This window comes from Armigeres subalbatus, chromosome 2 (genome assembly GCF_024139115.2).
Source record: "Armigeres subalbatus isolate Guangzhou_Male chromosome 2, GZ_Asu_2, whole genome shotgun sequence".
Taxonomy (NCBI): Eukaryota; Metazoa; Arthropoda; class Insecta; order Diptera; family Culicidae; genus Armigeres; species Armigeres subalbatus.
Window position 1 is genome coordinate 19,210,840 of NC_085140.1, and position 22,494 is coordinate 19,233,333.

The 22,494-nt window shown below is 38.4% G+C and overlaps 1 protein-coding gene across 1 annotated transcript in view; it reads right to left on the bottom strand.

The window, feature by feature from the left end:
• Positions 1-2,223: 2,223 nt before the first annotated feature.
• The window catches only part of LOC134218077 (uncharacterized), a 241,164-nt gene continuing 220,893 nt past the window's right edge, over positions 2,224-22,494 (bottom strand). The window contains exons 12-14 of the mRNA XM_062696942.1: positions 3,597-3,692; positions 2,441-2,673; positions 2,224-2,364 (exon numbers count right to left, since the gene is read on the bottom strand). Coding sequence (XP_062552926.1) covers positions 2,539-2,673; positions 3,597-3,692 — 231 coding nt within the window. The 3' untranslated portion in view covers positions 2,224-2,364; positions 2,441-2,538. The remainder of the gene's footprint in view (positions 2,365-2,440; positions 2,674-3,596; positions 3,693-22,494) is intronic.

Sequence of the window (22,494 nt, forward strand, 5' to 3'; positions counted from 1 at the left end):
TATACAATGACATCACGATCATTCATGATCAAAGTTTAATGGCCGGCCGAAGAATAGTCATTCGATCTCATTAGAATTCAGGTGTGTCTTTTTCTAGGGAAGATATATAAACTAGGGAATTCTATTGATTAAAGCGTAGTGACTTGTGTGATGTAGATATTGCACTCCATAATGTAAGTAGCAAGGGGGGGTCCCGTAGCGTAGTTGGCTACACGTTCGCCTCACAAGCGAATGGTCATGAGTTCGATTCCCAGCCCCTCCACGAAACCCTCGGCAGCCGCCGGATGCGCAGCCTACACGGTGGCGTATTGGGGAGCGCCCATACCGTTGCGACTGCCTGATGACGACTGACAAATTGTTCTTCTCGGAGGCATTCCTCCAACGTACCCGGATAAATGGCAACCGAACAATGCGCAACGATCATTGGATTCACGACACGGACAAATGGACACAATGGACTCACGGTGAAACGGACCAGCAACGACAACAACAATGAATAATGGAAAAATCTAAAAATAGATTCTGTGTGGATTCTGGCAGCAGAATACCACAGTAGATCTCGGCACAGTAGCGGTTAAGTAACACAGAGTGCCTACCAAATAAAGAAAGGAATAAAAAAAATGTAAGTAGCATGAACCCGATAGAAAGTAAATATGTGTCCATTTAAAGGATGATCCCCTCCGATTGTTATTGGTATTACCAAGGTGGTAGAATTGAGTTTGTGGACTCACTGGAGTTGTTTAGTTTTTCTTGTTATTTATTTCCCAAAATTATCGTTATTTTTGTTTACTTTGTTTGTTGGTTATATTTATACAAAAAAAATATTGCGTACATTTTTTTATTGAGCCCTGGGGAAATGTTACATTTTCAATGTTCCATAAATATTAGAAAATTAAAGCGTAAAGATATAGGACCTAGAATTTTTCTTACATAATCTTGCCTCACACACGCCGTCGGGAAAAAAACGTTGGTAACCCAGCCTCCCGAGGTACTAAACCTGAGTTGTGAAGAAAAGATGTAAAAAAAGGGAGAATGAAAAAGTTTAGTACCGAGCTTCCGCATTACACTACGGGACTGCAGAGAAGTTCTCTTGGTGCTTGGTGCTCGTTGAAGATAGACGTACCGCGTCGATTGTCGGTAACCGTGAAGCCCAGAGTTGAAGTGTTCCGCGTGTGAACAAGTGAAAGCCTGTTGGAAACTTCACTACGTTGACCGGAGTGATTGGTCGATAACCTAGAGAGACCGTCCGAACCCCAAGTGCGGTAGTTAATCGTCTCGAAGTGACAGTGCCATAGAATTGAGTCACTAACTGTGGAATTCGTGATTAGCGATAGCCAAGTGCATCGAAACCGCCGCTGTGACAGTGTCGGCAAGTGTGGCCAAAGCCGAACTTACTAAAACGTTTCCCAAATCGAGATTCCCCGACCTTCCGCGAGTGCAGTGTGCGCAAATCCCTCCCTAAAAAGCTGAACCATTGCATCGGTATTGGCCAGGGTGAACCCGGCGTCTTCCATCCGGCGGCTAGAGGCCGCCATATCAGTAGAATCTGTAGGCAAGCAACCCCTGGGATGAGATTAAGGTAAGTCTGCATGCTTAGTCCTAGCCTTGGCAAACCCCTAACTTATAAACTGTTGCAAGAATACTAGACAGCTACCCTATAAAGATGGTGTTCGTTTCGGAGGCTAAAAATGGTGGGGAGTGCAGCAAGTTAAGTGAGCGAACCAAGTACAAGATTTGGCGAGCGTGCGTCGCAATCGAGGGTGGAGAGATGTGATATTGTGGCGCCAAATTGTTGATGAATAAAACACTTGCTCTTGCACGAGGAATAGTTTGGTTTCCGACGAGGTCGATCAAGTGATCCGTGAAACCAACATCCTTAGACTGAAAAAGTTTGGCCTAGTGTGCGCTATAATATAATCGCAACAATTTGCACAGCATCTGAAAGTGTGGACATTCCAGCATTTAAATAAGCTGTACCTGCGACTAACCTGCGACGTACCAAGCTATCTAACTTTATACTGGCCCTGCGATAGCCCTATATAGCCGAAAAGGTGAAATAAAGTTAACTAAGTTCATATGCGCACGACATTATCGCAGATATCCTCTTGGGCAGTTAGAATATTTAAAATTGGGTTCCAATTGTTCTACTTGACTTCGAATGGTACAATGATATAATTCAGACGTTCTATCGCCAATCGAGGGTTTTTCAGAGTAGTGTAGAATATTTTATTAATTAAAGGGGTCAAATAAACTACATATTTCATACAGATATGGCTATGGCTTTGTTGTTGTTATCCTCTTTTGTGTGTTCAGCTTCTCGTACTGTGCGCGAGTTTTTGGGATGGATGTAATCACGAATAACGCCTGAAAATGATGGTAAATAACGAAATGAGTAATCATCTAAGTCTTGTAGTATCTATGACGTTGAAAAGTGACTTACTTGTGAGTACAGTGTCTCATATCCAGCTGCTTTGCGCTTCTGTTCTTGACTTGAGTCACCTGACCACAGCTGCAGGACTTGAATCGGTAGTCTTTCTTTTATGTATATCTATAGTGAACAACTGTATTTGGGAAGTTGCTCGTATTTCCATAGGATGAAACCGAATTGTTTCCATTAAGAGTGCTGGTTTGTTGTTGCATCACATATTGGGGAGCTGAAGTCTGATATTGATACTGCAAATAAAATATCGATAAGAGTTGAATGAATGATAAGAGTCGAATCCGGTACTCAAGTAATTTCATGGTCGCGAGAAAATCAAACTTCAAACTCGAAGGATAAGGGGATTTTCTTGCGTGTTGAAGTGAGGGCTGCGCTCTCTGACTTTTGTCTACCGACGGAGTAAAATGGCATTGCCGTCGTAGTTGTCCCACTTTTAACGAAAATTGAGTAACATTTTCTTGGGGAGAAGAGACGGCAATACATTATTATCCATAGTGCTGTCCAATGAGCAGCTCGAAGTAGCTCGAAGTTGTTCCCGTCCTGCCCGTTCTTTTTTGTCAACAAATCGGCATGAGCAGGACAGGGAGAAACTTCGAGCTACTTCAAGCTCTCATTGGACAGCACTCATTCTATCGTCAACTAACTTGTTGGTTAATTCGAATGTCGAAATTCAATGGTTCAATCATGCGTCAAAAATGGAAAGCATTTAAGAAAAATTTTGTATTTTTTTAGGTATAATGCAGCGTGTCGGAGGCCTACATTTTGATTTTCTATTTATTTTTAACCACGTAAGCTGAACTGCTACACACAACTTCTGTTTCAAATCTCAGCTCTCGCCACTTCTTCGTTCGTCAACACACGTTATGTCGACAATACACCCAATATTTTTTTATACGGTTGGTATTTATTAGTTTCTTTGTTAACACCTATTTTTTTTTGTTTTTTTGTGATTTTTTTGGTGGGATGAACTCATAGTTGCATTGACGCTAAAGGTCATAATTGACTAAAACCCAACCGTGTAAAAAAAGAATCGGGTGTATCGCCTCGACAATACAATTACTCTCTCTCTCGAGAGAGAGAGTGACCTCACTCAGCGTACACACGGTCAAGCAATTTGACTAACACTGACGTTATTTCTGTACTTTATTTGAGTCACCTGGCCAGAGCTGCAGGACTGGAACTGGTAGCCTCCATTAGGGGTACTGGTTTGTTGTTGCATCACATATTGGGGAGCTGGAGTCTGATATTGATACTGGAAATAAAATATCGATAAGAGTTGAATGAATGATAATAGTCGAATCCGGTACTCAAGTAATTTCATGGTCGCGAGAAAATCAAACTCCAAACTCAAAGGAAGAGGGGATTCTCTTACGTGTTGAAGTGAGAGCTGCACTCTCAGACTTTTGTCTACCGACTGAGTAAAATGGCATTGCCGTCGTAGTTGTCCCACTTTTAACAAAAATTGAGTAAAATTTTCTTGGGAAAAAGAGACGGCAATACATTGCTATCCATTCTATCGTCATCTAACATATTGATTAATTCGAATCTTGAAGTTAAATCATGCGTCCAGAATGGAAAGCATTTAAGGCCAAATCTTTCTCTTATTTTAAAACGTGTAATGCAGCGTACACACGGCCAAGCAGTTTGACTTACACTGACTCCACCCCTTAGGGTAAAACAGTTCCAAAATGTACCCATGGGACAAAATAACCTTTCTCATAATACCGCCTATATAATCTTCTTTAGAACAATTCTGAACAAATATTACCATTTTAATTTAATATTAGTTATTCATTATCGAGCTGCCATGAAAAGATTGAACAAAATCCACTCATTTTATCTAAATTTAGATTTTACAAACAACCATGCGTTCACTATCATTTCACATGCAATTGAGTCTTTTTGACTCACCATTCTGGCGTTTTGCCATAGGCCAATTTTTAAAGAATATTTTAAATACGTTATAAAGTTACGAAAACCGCGTTGTTTTGAATAGAAGGCCATTGTGCGATGTAACTAGTTCTGTATATTTTGCTTCTGCACGTTGAAATGCTTCGGTATCCTTGTTTATACTGGCGAAAACATCGTGAAAACCTTAAGGGGTGCATATTGGACCGTTCTCCCCTATTTAGTGAAGCATCCACCGTGTACCACCAACAGCGGTACGAACACTCTATTTCTTCGAACGACTATTTCACATATTGTCGGCGTGGCACCAACTTAGAATTCGGAAGTCGGGACTTCCGAACCGAGCTTTCTTCCGAAGTTTTATCTGTCAAACTAATTGATGCGTTGTTTAGCGCATCTTTAGGCGAATCTAGCGCACTATTTCCGAAGTTGGGAAAGTTGCCTGTATCTGGAGAAAAATCCAACCTCGGTATAAAAATCGGTCTTATTTTTTTCCGGATAGACAATACAAAGAACCGGAGCGCCAACTTTAATACCAATCATCAAAAAATATATGTGTGCAACTTCACTACAAATGCTCAAACATATTTGGCCAACCTTGACTCCGAACCTATATGATTTTTTTTTTCAATCAAGCTGTCAACTGTCGAACGGTTGTTAGAACGACTCCACACACGGTCAAACAAAAGTAGCAACCGAAGCATTCTCTGGGGCGCTGAGTTAATGTTGGTCCAACGTGTTTGAGCGTGTGTACGCTACCAGAGGCATGACATGATCATCATACCAGACATGATGTATTATTTTTGAGTGTCTTAGACGAAACGTTACAGTTGTTGTTCCAGTTACTTCCACTATATTCAACTTTCTGTATCAACAGATACGTATTTCGTTTTATATTTGACTTCTTCTCCATTGTCGATAACAAAACACAAAAAGTTCAATATTGTGGAAGTAAATGGAACAACAATTGTAAAGTCTTATACCAGACATCTTTACTCAGATAACTGTAAGCATTCAAACTAGCCGTACATGCAACGTGCAACAAGCTTTATAACGGCTCTATTATAGTCCCACAAAAGAGAAAAATCAATGTATAGTGCTTAGAGTTAAAGGGTATATGTCTTTATTCGTCGTCAGATTTGTATCCATTGATTGAAGGCAATATAGAACTACATTATCCACATGACAAGTTCAAGTACTTTTTTTTCAAGGCATACATTTCGAAACCATTTTTGTATTCTTTGAAACTTTGCTAAATTAAACTTGTACATTCATACCTATTTACTTACATTGATCCCTGGCTGAGAACACTGAATTGTATTTCCTGGGTATAAATAACTGAAATAAAAATCAAACAAAACAGAATAAAATAAAATAAAGGTAAAGATTTTCAATTCCAATTTTTTCCAAGGGGGACTTAAGGTAAAAAACCCAGATTAATCCACCTAGCGGTGATGGCGCCTTTCTCGCGCAAAAGGTAATAAATGTAGCCTTTACGCTTACACCTCGATGATGTACAAGAAAGGCAAAACAGTTACACCGTCTAATGTTATGATAGAAAATTTACACTAGTAGACGACAGATGGCGCTGCCAAAAGTTTCTCGAATTTCCTATGTTCGAATTTTGACTTTCGGACAATTTCATAGTACTATGAAACTGAACGAAGAGCATACTTACGCCTAAATGCGTGCAACACGAGCATCTTTATAGTACGATGAAACTCTTAATGGGAAGCCACGGATAAAATATTCATAGATGAAAGGCATTTTTCATAACACATTATTGTTCTATGTGACTATGTCTTATCACTATTTTAATATTATCTATTTTTTGCAATTTGCAATTATTATGAAATTCAATAGTGATCAACAGCGTTTTAGTCTCTGTCGGATGCAACTTGTTGCAAGAAAATCGGTTAAGAGTTTCTATGTGAAAATTTGGCTAATGTTTTTTATGGCATTTTGTGCACACACACACGCACACACATACACACACACACACACGCACACACGGACAGACAGACATTTGTTCAGCTAATCGAGCTGAGTCGAATGGTATATAACACTATGGGTCTCCGGGACTTCTATCAAAAGTTCGATTTTGGAGTGAAATGATAGCCTTTCGGTACAACTTAGTTGTACGAGAAAGGCAAAACAATGTTTTGCCAGTAACTCTGAAACGCAATGGTCGATCGGGCCGATAAATAAGCACATACAGTCATTAGCTGAATTCGTCAAGCTGAGTCGATTGGTATATAAAATATGCCAATCGCCGAGCCTTCTATCAAAAGCTCAATTTTTGAGTGGTCCTATAGCCTCTCCACTTAGTGTACGAGAAAGGCAAAAATAGTTTGGCTAGGTTGAATAGCAACCAGACGGTAAGGACATATTTTTACAGGGTTCACTGGAATCATTTCTGAGACAAAAAGACATCAATTTTCAAAAATGTTCACTGCTGATATTTGGTAGTTAAATATTCTAACAATATGGTCTCAAAAGGTAGGCAAGCATGAAGGTAGACCACAGAAATTAAAATTGGAAAGTCTTGAGAAATATGGCTGCTTGCAAGACTAAAAAATTATGATATAAAACATAATACAATAAAATATAGTTTTGTGATAATATTCTCCTTAGTTTCAGCTTACAGTTGATTATCCATCACTTAGGAGTCGTTCGATCTTGCACGGCTTGATCGATCACGTGAATTCAATGTACAACACAGAGTATGAAACACAGAAGACTGACAGAATAGAATACGGGGATATTAAACGTCGTTCTTCGCGCAGTGTGGAACGAGCACTGATTGTTGGAAATAAAATCTGTAAAACCAATTCAATGCCTACCGTAATTGAAAGGCACATCTTGGCCGAGATCATCGGAAATTTATTATCAGATTTGCATACATTGACAGGAATATTTCATGACAGTTGCTTTGTGGGTGATTGAAAAGATTGATGCAACTGCTGATTTGCTTATCTAATCTAATGGTTAGGGGTCTCCAGTTAAACCTGCAAGTAAAGACATTGGATTGCCATTCCGGAGATGGCGAGTTTGATTCTCGGTTCGGTCTAGGATGTGTATTCATAGTAAGGGTATGCGATAAGACTCTTTTTGATGATGATGATGGTCCCGCCACATACCCCTACACAGGTTTGATTTATCTTTAAGATAGTTAATTGAATTTAATTTTACAATTTAATCAGGTTTGCAAAACAAAACAAAAACGATCTGATTACTATTACAGATATAAATGTCATTACTTTCCATTACTATCCAGCAGAAATATGAAATGTAAAAAAACTGTTTATTTCATCTACAGATTTTCATAAGTATCAGTAGGGTAAAACGACCTATTATGAAGGGGTTAAGCGCCACGTCAAAACAATATTTATTTCGAAAACCAAGACTCGCGTTTCATGTTATTACAAGAAACGTTAGCCACTCGAAAGCATCAATAATTGTCAACAAAATCAAAACTTGTGTTACCACTCCGTCGATATCAAAAGTTTCGGTATCAACCGCGGAAATAAAACTCTACTAGAGAGCCTATTACTAATCCGCAGAATCATTGAAATAGCTGAAAAAGCGCAAGTCTGTACATAAATTTAAAAATCATTCATATCTGCCTTACGCGCGCGAGACTCAATCTTTTGTAAACACAAGAAAAAGGTCAAATTAAAATTACGTCAATAAAACGTTTATTAACGAAACGAAACGAAACGAAACTCAAAATGTCTTTGTTGATTCGAAACGAAACGAAACGAAATCAAGGCCCATTTAATTCAAAATTTTACAGACGAAACATAATTTTAATTTTTTTCGCGGATTTTTTACTTATAGAATTGATTTTACATTATGTACGCAATTCTGATTTCATTTTTTCAAAGTCAAATAACTGCTGGTTATATGGAATTGAGCTAACTCAAAACCAGAAAATTAGTGCATAGATTTTATTTTTAACGGCAAACCAGACGTGTTGTCGGCAATGCGAGTAAACGGCGCAATTTTTGTTTTAGCTGAAATTTTGTAGATTTCGAATGGTTCGAATGGTATACTACAACCGAGGGCTTTTGACCAAACTTGATGATGTTTACCTCGCTGTACTCGCCGGTGAATACGATGTATATGAATTATTGCTTTTAACTTTCAAAAGAGATTTTTAAAAAAGACAAGGGAATTTCAACTAAAGAACTAAGTACCTCGAACGATCGGAACGGAATGATTTATTGTTGCTAAATTAAAATGAATCAAAGTCCCTACAGCATACAAAATGCTGACCTAGCTCCTAGCAAGTGTCAGTTGGCCTGAATTCCATCGGTGCTGCGTCGTCTTCGTCGTCGTTGCCACATGTTGCGCTATCAGCAGATTCGGCTGTGTAACTTGTTGCTAAGTGCCGGGCTTCTGGAAGTTGGGATACAATCCGCTGATGATGAAGGATAATTATGGCTTATGGTAATCGTCTTCACTTAGATGTTCGATGGCTTTAGATCTATGGTTGAATCTAGATTGTGGTCAATAACTACTCCCTCCTTTTGAAGAGAATCGTCTCGATTCGTCGAATGATTTGACTTGGCCGGTTTCCTTGATCCTTGGATGTATGAACGAAGTTTACGGGAAAACTTTCGCCAGGCTGTGAAAGCTATGATGCTAATTGCGAATATGAGGCTTATGATAGACATTGTGAATGATGAGTATGTCTTCAACTGGTGAGTTGCGGTAAAATCCTCCAAAAGTTTCCTATTTTAATGTTGACTTCTTCGAGACGTAGAACTGGCTCGAAGCTACTTTCTGTTATGGAAAGGCCGTCAAGGGGTAGTATCATAGGAGATTCTACTTCAACCATTTAGATATTCTCGAATTTAGATCCATTTAGATAAACTGAGCAATTATGAAATTCTACGAGGTATGATCCTGTTAAATTTCGGCTAGATATACCACAAGAAGAGTTTACTTCCATCGATTTGACTTGTTTTAACACAACCAAATTTCCTGTTACAAGTTTAGTTTCTGAAGGAATGGTGTATTCGGTGAACGAACAATTCGCCGATTGTCCTTGTAGTAGGTTGGGGATGCATTCATCCTGGGTAATATCGATCAAATCATCTTGGTTGCATAACTTCCGCTTTTGCACTTGTTTACAGCGTTTTGCTACGATGTAGGTGGACGTGTTGCTTCTCATGGCTTGGCTGTGACTGATTTGAATAATTTTGTTCCCTACTGGTAATGGTTCGATAATGAAGTTTTCATACAATTGGTTCTCTAGCAACGGCACTGAAATAGCAAAAGTAATCTTTGTTTGATTATGATAAGCAGATATTTCCAGAAAGTCGTAAATTTCTTCTGAGCTATTTATAATTAAACCTTTTTCTTCTAACCTTTTTGAAGCGAATTCCAATTCTAGTGATGACAATATGTTTTTCGAGAGAATCTGAAGTTTAGAAAGTTTTATGGCTTCGAAAATATCTTCAAGATGTGATTTTAAAAAGTCTAGATTTACGTTGATTTTGAACACTTCTTTAATTATAGTGAAATCTGTTGCTAATTTTTTATTCCTAACTGCAATTAAATTTTTAGTAATTTGATTTTGTTGAATTTCTAACTTCCTAATAATCCTATTGATTCTATCTTGAAATTGAGAGTTTATACGTCTTTGCTCATTATTCTCTGTAATTAAATTGCTTGATTTAGAAAATAATTCATCGATAATTTTTGAGATCTTTATGAGATCATTGTCGTCCAAATTTCCAGTAATAACTTTGATTCCTGATCCTATAAAGTTGAACAATCCTCGTTTGTTACGGGACTTAGGTTGGAGTTCATTGAACAGTTCTAGAGTATTGCTTAACTTTGAGTTTAGAAGATCAGTTATTTCTGTGTGGTTTTCAAGAGAGTTCACACCAGCTATATTGGTTTCTAGGTTTCTGAAGATGGGTTCGTACCGTTTTAGGTTAATAACATGGAAAAGTTGATGATCACCCTTTTTCAGAAAACTATAACCGTCCTGAAGGGTAAGAAGTCCGGGATTGAGGGCCAGGTTAGTGATTCGGATGATTTGAGAGGATATGGGGTTTCCGTTCAGGATGATGGTGAGGATGATGATTGTTATGACGTTGTGGTTCCAACGAGTCATTCCTTGTGTTCCTTTTAAGAGTATCCAAAGCATAGTCCTTGCCTAAAAATGGAAAAGAATTAGTATTTGCTTGAAGTTTCTTTTTATTTACTCTATGTGAAATTATCAGAAGAGAGACCGGTTGCTCACTTTCTAATGCGGCGTAATTTAGATTTGTGTAATTTCCGTCGTTTCGAATCTACGTATGTTTGTTTCCGATCAGTTGCAACTATTGCTGATTTATATTGTCTCCTTGTTTTGATTTTACGCCTGGTAACTTTTCAAGGACTCTTGAGCCGGGTTCTAAAATCGGGGGTGGTTCTTTATCTGCATTGTGGTAGCTAAGTTGGTTTTTCTGAGTTTTCGTAATTGCCAAAACAGTTTCATCGTAAATTTTATCTCTGTATTCTACAATAGCGTCAATGTTCAGAGGTCTTTCAACTCCGTCTTTTATTCCGTAAAATACTTCGCGGGGCTTGAGTTTCGTAGAAGAATGAATAGTGTTGTTGTATAATGAGCAAGCGATGAAGAATTTTTCCTTGTTGGATAATTTTCCATATTTATGGCTATTGGTTCTAAAAATTTCGCTAATTGTAGAGTGGAAACGCTCTACGATTCCGTTAACTTGGCTGCAATTTGAAGGTGTGAAATACTGTTGTACATTAAGATCAAATAACAGTCCTCTCACCTCAATTGATTTAAGTGCAGGTTCGTTATCTGACACAATCAATTTCGGTGTACCGTACGTTGAGAAATATTTTAGTAACGCTTTTCTAACATCTGCAATACATCGGGATTTGATTGGAAGCATGGTGCCGAATCTTGATAATTTATCCACTACAGTTAGAAACAGATTTGGTTGAACTATATAAATGTCTACATGTATAATATCTAGAGGTTGTTTTGGAATTGGGGTTTCGGATAGCTGAATTTTATAGGGGTGTCGTTCATATTTTTGTTTATTACAAATCTTACAAAGAATAATGTACTTTCTCACCTTTTGTTTGAGATTTGGGAAATAGAGCCGTCTGGAGATGGCGGTTTTATTTTCGAGAATTCCGCGATGTGCGGTTTCATGCGTATCTGCTATAATCGTATTTTTGCTCTTCGGTTGTTCTTAAATCGGTTAACAACTTTTGAGTAATTAGAACTTTGAACGTTTTGCATCGGCTAAAGTAATTTTTATATGCTACTTGTAGTGATTGTATAATGTTTTCTGGACAAAGAATGCAGTTAACCTTACCAGGATTCATACAATCTCTGAATATTCGAATTAACGTTGCCATTCCGAAATTAATTTTAGTAATAGTCCGTCGATGTACTTTAGGAAAGACTTCTTCATAAGTTTCTGAATCTTCGTTTCCAATTCTCAAAATAATTTGATTATGGAACGCATTCAATGGTTTTTCGGTGCATTTAATGAATTCCGAGGAGTCTGTATCTGCAGAATGAACTGAACTGGAATCAGAGTCCTCTTCGTTTAAGTTTATTTCGGCGGGAATTCTGGAGAGAGCGTCAGCTACGACATTCTGTTTTCCAGGCCGATATTTTATGTCAAAATCGTATGCGGCTAACTGTAACCTCCATTTCACTAGTCTAGTATTTGGTGTTTTAAGATTAAGTGCATACGTAAGAGGTTGGTGGTCAGTATAAAGCATAAATTTTTGTCCAAAGAGGTATAGACGAAAGTATCTTGTAGCCCATACTAATGCAATAAGTTCCTTTTCAATAGCGGAGTAATTCTCTTCGCTTTTGTCAAAGTCCTCGATGCATTTGCCACTGGTCTGTCCTTGCCAATTACTCCTTGGGAAAGGACCGCGCCGATAGCAAAGTTGCTAGCGTCTGTGGTCAGGATAAAAGGTTTTTCGAGATCAGGGTATTGTAGGATGTCACTTTGCGTTAGAAGTGTCTTACAAAATTCGAATGTTTTTTTGAACAAGGGAGTATGTTCTATATGTTGGTCCTTACGCAATTGAGCCGTCAAAGGTTTTGTGATTTTGGCGAAATCACGGATGAACCTTCTATAGTACCCTAAAATTCCTAGGAATCCTTTCAATTCCTTTTGAGTTTTAGGTAATGGCCATTTTTTAATTGCCTCTATTTTATTGGGGTTGGGTTTTACTCCTTGATCGGTAACAATGTGTCCGAGAAAGGAAACTTCTTTACATAAAAATTCACTCTTGTCGAGTTAAACCTTTAGATTAACTTTCTCTAGAGCTTTGAAGATCTTTTCCGGATTTTCTATATGCTCCTGTAAAGAGGTTGAAAAGACGATTATATCGTCCATGTACACTAAACAGCATTTGCCAATAAGCGCTCTCAACACGTTGTTCATAACGCGTTGAAAGGTAGCGGGGGCGTTTTTTAAACCGAAAGGCATACGGAGATATTCATATAGCCCGTGGTCAACTGAGAAGGCTGTTTTAGGGACATCATTCGGGTGAACCTCTATCTGGTGGAACCCAGAGGCAAGGTCCAGTGTGGAAAAATATTGGCATCTTCCGTGTTTATCGAGAAGCGCGGTTACGTTAGGAAGTGGATATTTATCGCCAATTGTTTTTTCATTGAATTTACGATAGTCCACTACTAAACGCCATTTCTGTTTACCGGAGGCATCGACCTTCTTAGGGACTATCCAGATGGGTGAACACCATGGGGATGTGCTAGGCCTAATGATACCTTGGGATAACATTTTCGTTATCTGGTTTTCTACCTCTTGCTTATGGCAATATGGATACCGATAACTTTTAGCATGAGTGGGGATATCATCACTCGTTGCTATTCTGTGTTTTACGACATTGGTGAAAGTTAGATTATCGCCTTCGACGTAGAAAATATACGGGTATTTTGAAATAAGTTTTGAAAGTTTGTTTTTCTCCTCCAAACTCAGATGATCCAATCGAAGTTGGTTCCTTAGCCTTGGATCAATCGTGCGGTTATCAAAGTTTAACTGATTACTAGAATTAAAACTGTTTATCTTTGATTGTGATATTTCCTCAAAATTATTTATTTCAGAAAGCATTTCCAGATTTGGATTGATATTCACGGGAAAGTTACAGCAATTTTTCAATACGACATTAGCTTTATGACCCTTTGCTGTGTAAATGCCAGGTATGATCATCACATCCTGAGTCAAAGGAAGTGGATATTCAATGTAGAAGTCTCCGTTATCTAATTTAGTATTCAAAATGGTGGGGATTTCTTCCAAAGCGTTTAAGGTTATTGAGAAAGAATCTGGATATTTTCTGGACATTTGAACAGAGTAGTCCGGGAATCTTAGAATATTTTCAGAAGTTATTATCTCTGCCTGTAGAGTACGAAGGGACTCGTAGCCTAATAGTCCATCAAAGAATGAATGGAACTTGAACAATCTGAATGTAAGTGGGGGTTTGTTTGTGAATACGGATAACTTAGTAGTTTGTGAAATTTCAAATTTTCCATTTACATTGGTGACAGCAGAGGCATGACAATTTTTAATTTTCGCCGGTTCAATTTTACTTGGATCTACGTAATTTCGATTTGCTCCTGTGTCAATAAGAAATTTCAATGGTCCAGCAGCTGTATTAACTTCGATGAAGGGTAAAAAATTATTGGGTTCTATGTTTCGGTATCTTCCTGCTGAGGAAGTTGAAAATTTAAATCTTCAGGGATTGGCTGAACTTCTAGGCTGAGGTCTTGATAACCTTCGTCTGTGGGTACTTGCTCTATATAAGTGCATTCGTCTGTTGAAGAAATTACTTGCTCATCATGTGTATTGATATGAGGGTGGTTGCGGATGTTGGATGTTGACGTAGCTTCTTGTTTAATGGCTGGAATTTGCCTTACAGCTGTTTGAGGATTTTGGTTTCGATTTGGGTTTTGAGGTTGGAAGGTGTTGGTGTGTTGGATAGGGGTATGTATATGGATAAGGGTTCCTATACTGGATTTGGGGTCGAGGGTTTATCAAATTTTGGGTTTGCGACGGTGGTCTAAAGTTTTGATTCCAGGTTCCGTTGCGGTTAGGGATTGGTTTATACAGTTTGGGAGGTTCGGGGGTTACCTTGAAAAACGTTTTATTTCTTTCTCTCTGTCGTTTAGCAGCATTATCTTGTTCTAATGCATGTTGATACGCAGCAAGCAAACTATTATGGAACGTACACACGGTCAAGCAGTTTGACCAACATTGACTCCACCTCTCGTTTATTCAAACATCCACCAAGTTTTACCAACAGCGGCACGAACAATCAATTTATTCGACCAACAATATCACACACGAACGACCGAAGCGCCAACTTGAGCACCAACCGTCAAAAAATATATGGGGGTTTGTGCAACTTCACTACAAATGCTCAAACATGTTCGGCTAACCTTGACTCCACCCCCGACAACTCAAACCAAAATCAAACCGTTTTAATTTTTTCCAACCGAGCCGCCAACTGTCAAATGGTTGTTCGAACAACTTCACACACGTTCAAACAAAGCAGCAACCTAAGCGTTTTCTTGGGGGCGGAGTCAATGTTCGTCATACTGCTTGACTGGTGTGTACGTTGCATTAGGTTTACTGGTACGTGTTAGAGAAGAAATGGGTTCATGTAACCCATCGACAAATGCGGTAGTCAATATGGCTTCATAGGATGCCATTACAACTTTAGCACAAGGTGCCAATGCATTGTCCAATATCACTTTTGCATTAACGTCGGATAATATTTCTGTACAATCGTCGTAATACGCATCTACAGATCTATTTCCTTGTTTTATATATGGAATTTTATTTAAAATTGACGCGAGATCTCTCTTGTCGCCAAATCTGTCTATCAACTGGGCTTTAATATCTGCCCAATTGCACGAAGTTTGATTGTTGAGCAAAATCTCGTTTGCTTTTCCCGAAATTTTATCACGAATGACTGATGTGTAGACCGCTTCCGCTCGGTCCTTTTCGTTATCCGGTACTTGTGATTTTGCGCAATTTAATTTTTGTTCCACAGAATTTATCCATGCGGGTAAACCTTTTGTATCTCCATCGTATCCAGGTATTACTTTAATAATATCTGGAACGCGGGTAATATCGAATCTCGCTGGAGCTGGTTGAGGTGCTAAATCAGCATCAGCTCGGCGGTTTATTAATCTGTCGATCTGGAGTCTCTGCCGCTCTAACAGCTGCTCGAGCTCCTCGACTCTATCATTTAATTCTTGCGACATTCCGCGTGTCAGCATAAATTACTTCAGTACACACTACACAACAACGCACTTTTAAATTTTTTTTTTTTTGAACTACCACTTATGAATTACACTAATAATAATTAATTATTCACTTAAAAACACTTGTTATTTTCCTTTTGATTTGAATGGTTTGATTTTATTACTTACGGTTAAGTAGCGATGTTACGTCGCTGGGTAGCCCGATGATCCGTCGGGGATTCCGTCTTCTCGTATCGATGAGCCAGGGAGGGTTGTTCCCGATCCGAAGGAGTATCTTCACTAGATGAGCCACAAAAACACGATATTCTCTCGCGCTTGGTACACTACCGGAACTCACTAATCGAACACTCGCGGATCCTACCGACTGCGCCAATTATTACTTTTAACTTTCAAAAGAGATTTTTAAAAAAGACAAGGGAATTTCAACTAAGGGGCTGTCCATAAACCACGTAGACTCTTGAGAGGGGGGAGGGGTTTCGAAAAGTCTACGTTAGTCTACGAAGGGGGACGGTGGGGTATACCAAAAGTCCTCGTAGACTTTTTATTATTTTTTATTACAATTTATGCAGCAGCTTTGTGGGAAGTTCACTTCTTTGATTTTTAGGGTTTTTTTTTTTCGGCTGAACTATGGCTTAAAACTATCATGGATTTCATCTGGAAATTCTTCTATTTTGAGCAGGAAAATTCTCCTAAGTTTTCTACACAAACTTTAGATTTTTTTTAAATTTCCACTCGGATTTTATTGCAGATTCTACTAGAATATCTTTTGATTTTCGGCAGGAACTTTTATGGAAACGACAAGTGATTTTTAAGGATTTTCACGGGAAATTCCCTAGTAACATTTTCGTATTATATTGGTTTTATAACACTTTTGAAGAGTAAATGATGGTCTGCAAGAGCATTATAAAACTTAAAATGTTACTTGGGTTATGTCGTACTTCAACGGAAAATTCGTTGGAATTCACAAAGGAAGCATTTTGAAATATCAAAGAAAAAGTCATTTGAATTTCCATTCATTCATTAGACATTCTTTAGAGTTTGTAAGGGGAATTCGCAGCTACAAAGCAAGACCATGCTGAGTGTGGCTGGGTTCGATTCCCGGTGCCGGTCTAAGCAATTTTAAGGATTGGAAATGGTCTCGACTTCCCTGGGTATACAGGTTTTCGTGCTAGTCTCATGATATACGAACGCAAAAATGGTAACCTGGCTTAGAAACCTCGGAGTTAATAACTGTGGAAGTGCTTAATGAACACTAAGCTGCAAGGCGGCTCTCTCCCAGTGTGGGGATGTAATGTCAATAAAAAGAAGAAGAAGAAGAAGAAAGGGGAATTCTCCGAAATTTCTGCGAGAAACCCTTCAGAATTTCCACTGGAGATTTTCAAGGAAGTCCCCGGCAAGCTTTTCAAGTTTCGGTAATTCTTCGGAATTTTTGCGAGGAATTCTTCAGACATATAAATGAAACTTTTCGGAATGTCCATGGGATTTTTTTTAGAAAATTCACGGCATTTATTCGGTAGTTCTTATGCAAATTCTTCGGAATTATTGATGGAAAATGTTCGGAATTGCTATAGAAATTGTTGAAAATTTCCACGAGAAATTATTTGAATTTCCCATCAAAAACTGTATGAGTTTCCACAAATAAAATATTTGCAATTTTTGTAAAAAAGCCTTTATAATTTTCACAAAAATTAATTCGTTTTTTTTACGAAAAATTCATCAAAATTTCAACTAAAAATTCTTCATAATTTCCATCCAAAATTATTCGGAAAATTCTTTAGAATGTGGAAATTGCTCCAAATGTGAATCAAAAATTCAAAAATATCGTAGGAAACCATTTTAAAATTCCACGGGAAATAAATTTAAATTTTCACTGAAAATTACTAATAAACGGGAAAACTTTTGGATTTTAGAAGGAAATTTTTGGTATTTCAATGGATGATTATTCAACAAGATATTGCATGGAATTTATAAGAAAAGCATCGAAATTTTCACGGAAAGTTCTTTGGAGTATTATCGGGAAAATTTGAAGGTTATCAATCAGGGTAATCTACGATATTTCCACGAAAAACTTATTGGAATGTTGACTTAGCACTCTCGGAATTTCAACTAGGAATTTTTCGAAGTTCTGAAAATTGTTCGGTTTTTTACAAATTTGAACCGGCGTGGAGAATTATAGTTCAGAAGCGTTACAGATGTGAAGCTAAAGTTTTTTTTTAACTGTCTTTATTAGAGAGGAATCGAGTTCAGCAGAAAAATAAAAATAAAAATTTGGTTTCGGGAGCTATGGACAAAGTAAATTTGATAACGTTTTAAATTGATTTTTGTTCAGTTTAATTTTGTTATGTTTGAAATTCTAATTTTATTGTAATATTTACATATTGAAATTGATTTGAATAGCTGAATTGCTTAAAACGTGGTTTTTAAAATCGCATATGATATTTTGTAAAATTTAGAAAAGTCTACGTAGACTTCAAAGGGGGGGGGGGGAGGGGTTTCGGAAAAGTCTACGAAAGTCTACTAGGGGGGACGGGGGGGTTTGAAAATGTGAAATTTCGGTCTACGTGGTTTGTGGACAGCCCCTAAAGAACTAACTACCTCGAACGATCGGAACGGAATGATTTATTGTTGCTAAATTAAAATGAATCAAAGTCCCTACAGCATACAAAATGCTGACCTAGCTCCTAGCAAGTGTCAGTTGGCCTGAATTCCATCGGTGCTGCGTCGTCTTCGTCGTCGTTGCCACATGTTGCGCTATCAGCAGATTCGGCTGTGTAACTTGTTGCTAAGTGCCGGGCTTCTGGAAGCTGGGATACAATCCGCTGATGATGAAGGATAATTATGGCTTATGGTAATCGTCTTCACTTAGATGTTCGATGGCTTTAGATCTATGGTTGAATCTAGATTGTGGTCAATAACTTATGTACTTACTGAAACCTGGCTCGACGAGAGAATTCATTCAGCTCGGTGATTCCTTCAACGTATACCGAGTCGATCGAAGCTCTGCTAACAGCAATCGCTCACGTAATGGTGGCGTTTTAATTGCCGTGTCTAACGCGCTTGCTTCCTGCCAGATTGGCGTTGGGCGATTTATCTCAATTGAAACTGTTTGGGTCAAAGTGAGTCTTTCCACCCGGAACGGTTTTATTGGCGCACTGTATATTCCTCCAGACCGACGGCTTGATTGTAACTTAATGCAACAACACTTAGCAGCAATCGAATATGCATACTCTTTGGCTGACCTGATTGATTCACTTCTTCTGCTGGGAGATTTCAATCAACCCGGTCTTGTTTGGTCACCTTCTGGCCACCGGTTTGCGTTTCCTGATCCCGTAAATCCGACGACCACCCCAGCCAGCTGCCTTCTCGTCGATGGAACTGCTTTTCTGGGATTAAGCCAGATTAATTTGATATCCAATTTCCAATCTCGCTTCCTCGACTTGGTATTTGTGAACGAAAATTTTCCTGACGCATACGATTGCTCCTCTTGATATCCATCATCCTGCTTTGGAAATTTCTATCGCAAATGGCCGTCATGTTGGATTTGACGATTGTTTGGATGTCGATGGATTGAATTACCGCAAGACTGATTTCCAACTACTCCGACGTAGTTTGTCACGATTGGACTGGAACGCTTTGAATGACTTGGAAATTGATTCTGCTGTTAACCGTTTCAACAGTTTTCTACGCGACTGTGTATCTGCCTCCGTACCGAATTGGCGCTTCGGCTCCAAAAAAGCCGCCATGGACTAACGCTAATCTACGCAACTTAAAACGGGTTCGCACTAGAGCTCTCCGTGCTCCTACTAATCGTCGTTGTGCTATTACTAAAAGAAGTTTTTCAATTGCCAGCAATTGTTATCGTCGCTATAACAAGCAACTCTTCAAGCGATACGTGTGTCGTATCCCGACCAACCATTTCTTCAATTTTCTTTAAAATTCTTCATATAGATCGTTAAAGGTTTTCATATCAACCGTCGATAGCGATCGATGCCATTTCATGAAGAATTTTAAATAATCAAAAGTTAAAACACGGAAAATTTTTATCGATCTTTTCCAAAATATCGATATCAATTGATACCAACAAAAAGTTATTTATTTTTACAGTTCTACTTTACCGACCTGTCAAAATTTCCAACAAAAACGAAAACTAGATTCTTCATAGGTTTGCTTCGACATTTTTTGTTTATTTATTTGCTTAATCGGGAATCGAACCTGAAGAAGTGATGATGTCATAAATTTGCCCAGAGAACTTAACCACTAGCCCACAATGAAATGATGATTGTAAGCAGCTAAGTTGCATCAACATGCTACGACTTGAAATTTTCATTCGCATATTACTTGCATATAGGGGGATTATTTCCCACTTAACACCATTCTCACATTCATCTTACTTCAATACGTACATAAAATGACAACTGCTGTTAATTGGTTCGTAAATTGGAACTTTATTACGGCTTTTAGAACTGAAATCCGAGTGTCCTTTCATTCAACATCCGTTCATTTTTAGAAAATTTCTAAATCATAATTTTTGAGATGTAAACAAACCGCCAAATATCCATCGGTATTTTGGTATCCAACGATATGAATCGATGGACTAAAACGTAATGAAGGTGCAGCGATGTTCGACAGTAAAATTCGTTGTCAAAATATATCATAAAGTTGAGATCGTACTTTATCAGAAATCTGATAACGTTTCATGAATATTCATATCGTTATTGTGATTAATTTGATGGTAAAGATGTAGCGATGTTCATCTTTCAAATACTTTGTCAAAGTATATCGTTGCGTTGATATCATACTTTATATGAACTATGATATCGATTCATTAAGATTTGTATCATTTTTGTGAATAATGTAGTGTAAAGAAATACCAGCAAAATTATTTAATTTTAGATAAATAACTTCGAAGAAGTTTGACGAATGGTTGGCCGGGATACATTCAGGGTAATGACCAGCAATTTACAATAGAGCTAAAACTGAATTGAACTTTGGGCCCGTACACTAATTTGGGTTTTTCAACAACCCCCCCCCCCCCCTCATGTAAGATTTTTCCAATACAAATCAATTTTTATACACTCAGAAATAGACCAAAACTTGTAATAACATACAAACAAATCATTTTTCATATTCAAGATTAAATCGTTACACGGCGAGAATACGGAGGTTATACTAATCGAGTATAAACTGCACGTAAACGAACGTGGGGTCAACCAAGACAAACGCAGTTAGCATAGATTTTCCTCAGAGTATACGGAACGTAAAAAAAATGGCCGACGCCCCCTCCCCCCATAAGTGCTTACGTAATTAGTGTACGACCCCTTTGAAGAAATAAACAAAGCCTCTAAACCCAACTGCTTCAATAGTACTTCATAGCCATCGGCATGGTAAAAAATAAAATATTCTGTGGCGTGGTCAATTTTCACATAGCGGTGCGCAGACTGATTTTTGACGATAGATCCATCTGGAATCTTTCGGTTGTTCGAGTAAATTCTTGCTGTCGTCACTCAAGTCTGGGAAACGAGTTTTTTTATCGTCTCTTTGGGTTTCCAAGCTGAAACTCGCTCTTGCCTGTCCAAACAATAATTGTACAGTCATAGATTGTTATGGAAATATACATTCTTGCTAATTCCAGGCATCTATTGATATTTGCCTTCCTGGGCAAAGGCTTCTTATACTGCTGAAGAAGTTCTGAAATTCAAATTCACGAAGGCACCAACTTGCATCCATCGTTCAAGCCGCGAAAATCGGACGACTACGCTGGACCGGGCATATAGCCTGAATGCCGGACAGTGACCCGGTAAAAATAGTTCTCGACAACGATCGGACGGACGAGGTGCGTAGCGAGCAAGATGGATCGATCAGTAGAAAGACGATTTGCGGATCCTCCGCAGGCCTCAATCATTCTTTGGCAACGTGCAGCCAGGGACCGAGCTGAATGGAGACGACTTTTATGTAAGCTGGAGAGGCAACTTCGGCCGTAGTCCCCGGCAGTGGCAGACTAGGAGTAAACTTTTTGAACTCAATGCCCGCCAATTGCATGCATATGTATCTCAGGTTGCAAGTACTATGGATGGATACACATTAGACTGGCCCAGCTTAGTATGGGGAGAAAAAAATGTTGTCGAATTCCACGGGGCACCCCCTAGGATTACATAAGCTGGCGCAATTGATTTGAATTTTGTATGGGGATTTCAGCCAAAATGTATAGGAAAATACACCTCAGTCACTCATTTAATCTGGAAATTGGGTCTGATTGCTCAATTGAGCTCAGAATTGCAAAAACGGCAGTTGGTATGCTACAGACCAATTCCACAGAACATTGTATGATGATTAAATGAAATTTTACTTAGCTTTCGGCTGATTTATTAGGAGTTGAATTGTGTATTTTTGGATTTATTGATCGAATCGTATCAGTCGAAAACTATATGAAAGTTCATTTAATCATCATACAATGTTCTGTGAAATTGTTTTGTAGCATACCAACTGCCGTTTTTGTAATTCTGAGCTCATTTGAGCAATCAGATCCATTTTCCAGATCAAATGAGTGACTGAGGTGTATTTTCCTATACATTTTGGCTGAAATCCCCATACAAAATTCAAATCAATTGCGCCAGCTTATGCAACAAGCGATTGAGCTGAAATTTTGAGAGATTGCCTGTCATTAGACGAGTTTATACAATCCCATTGAATTCCACCACTTAATTGTATCTTGACAGATACGTATTTCGACCTCAAAAGTAAGGCCGTCTTCAGTGTCTCGTACTTGACTCGACTTAGTCGACTAAGTCGAGTCAAGTACGAGACACTGAAGACGGCCTTACTGTTGAGGTCGAAATACGTATCTGTCAAGATACAATTA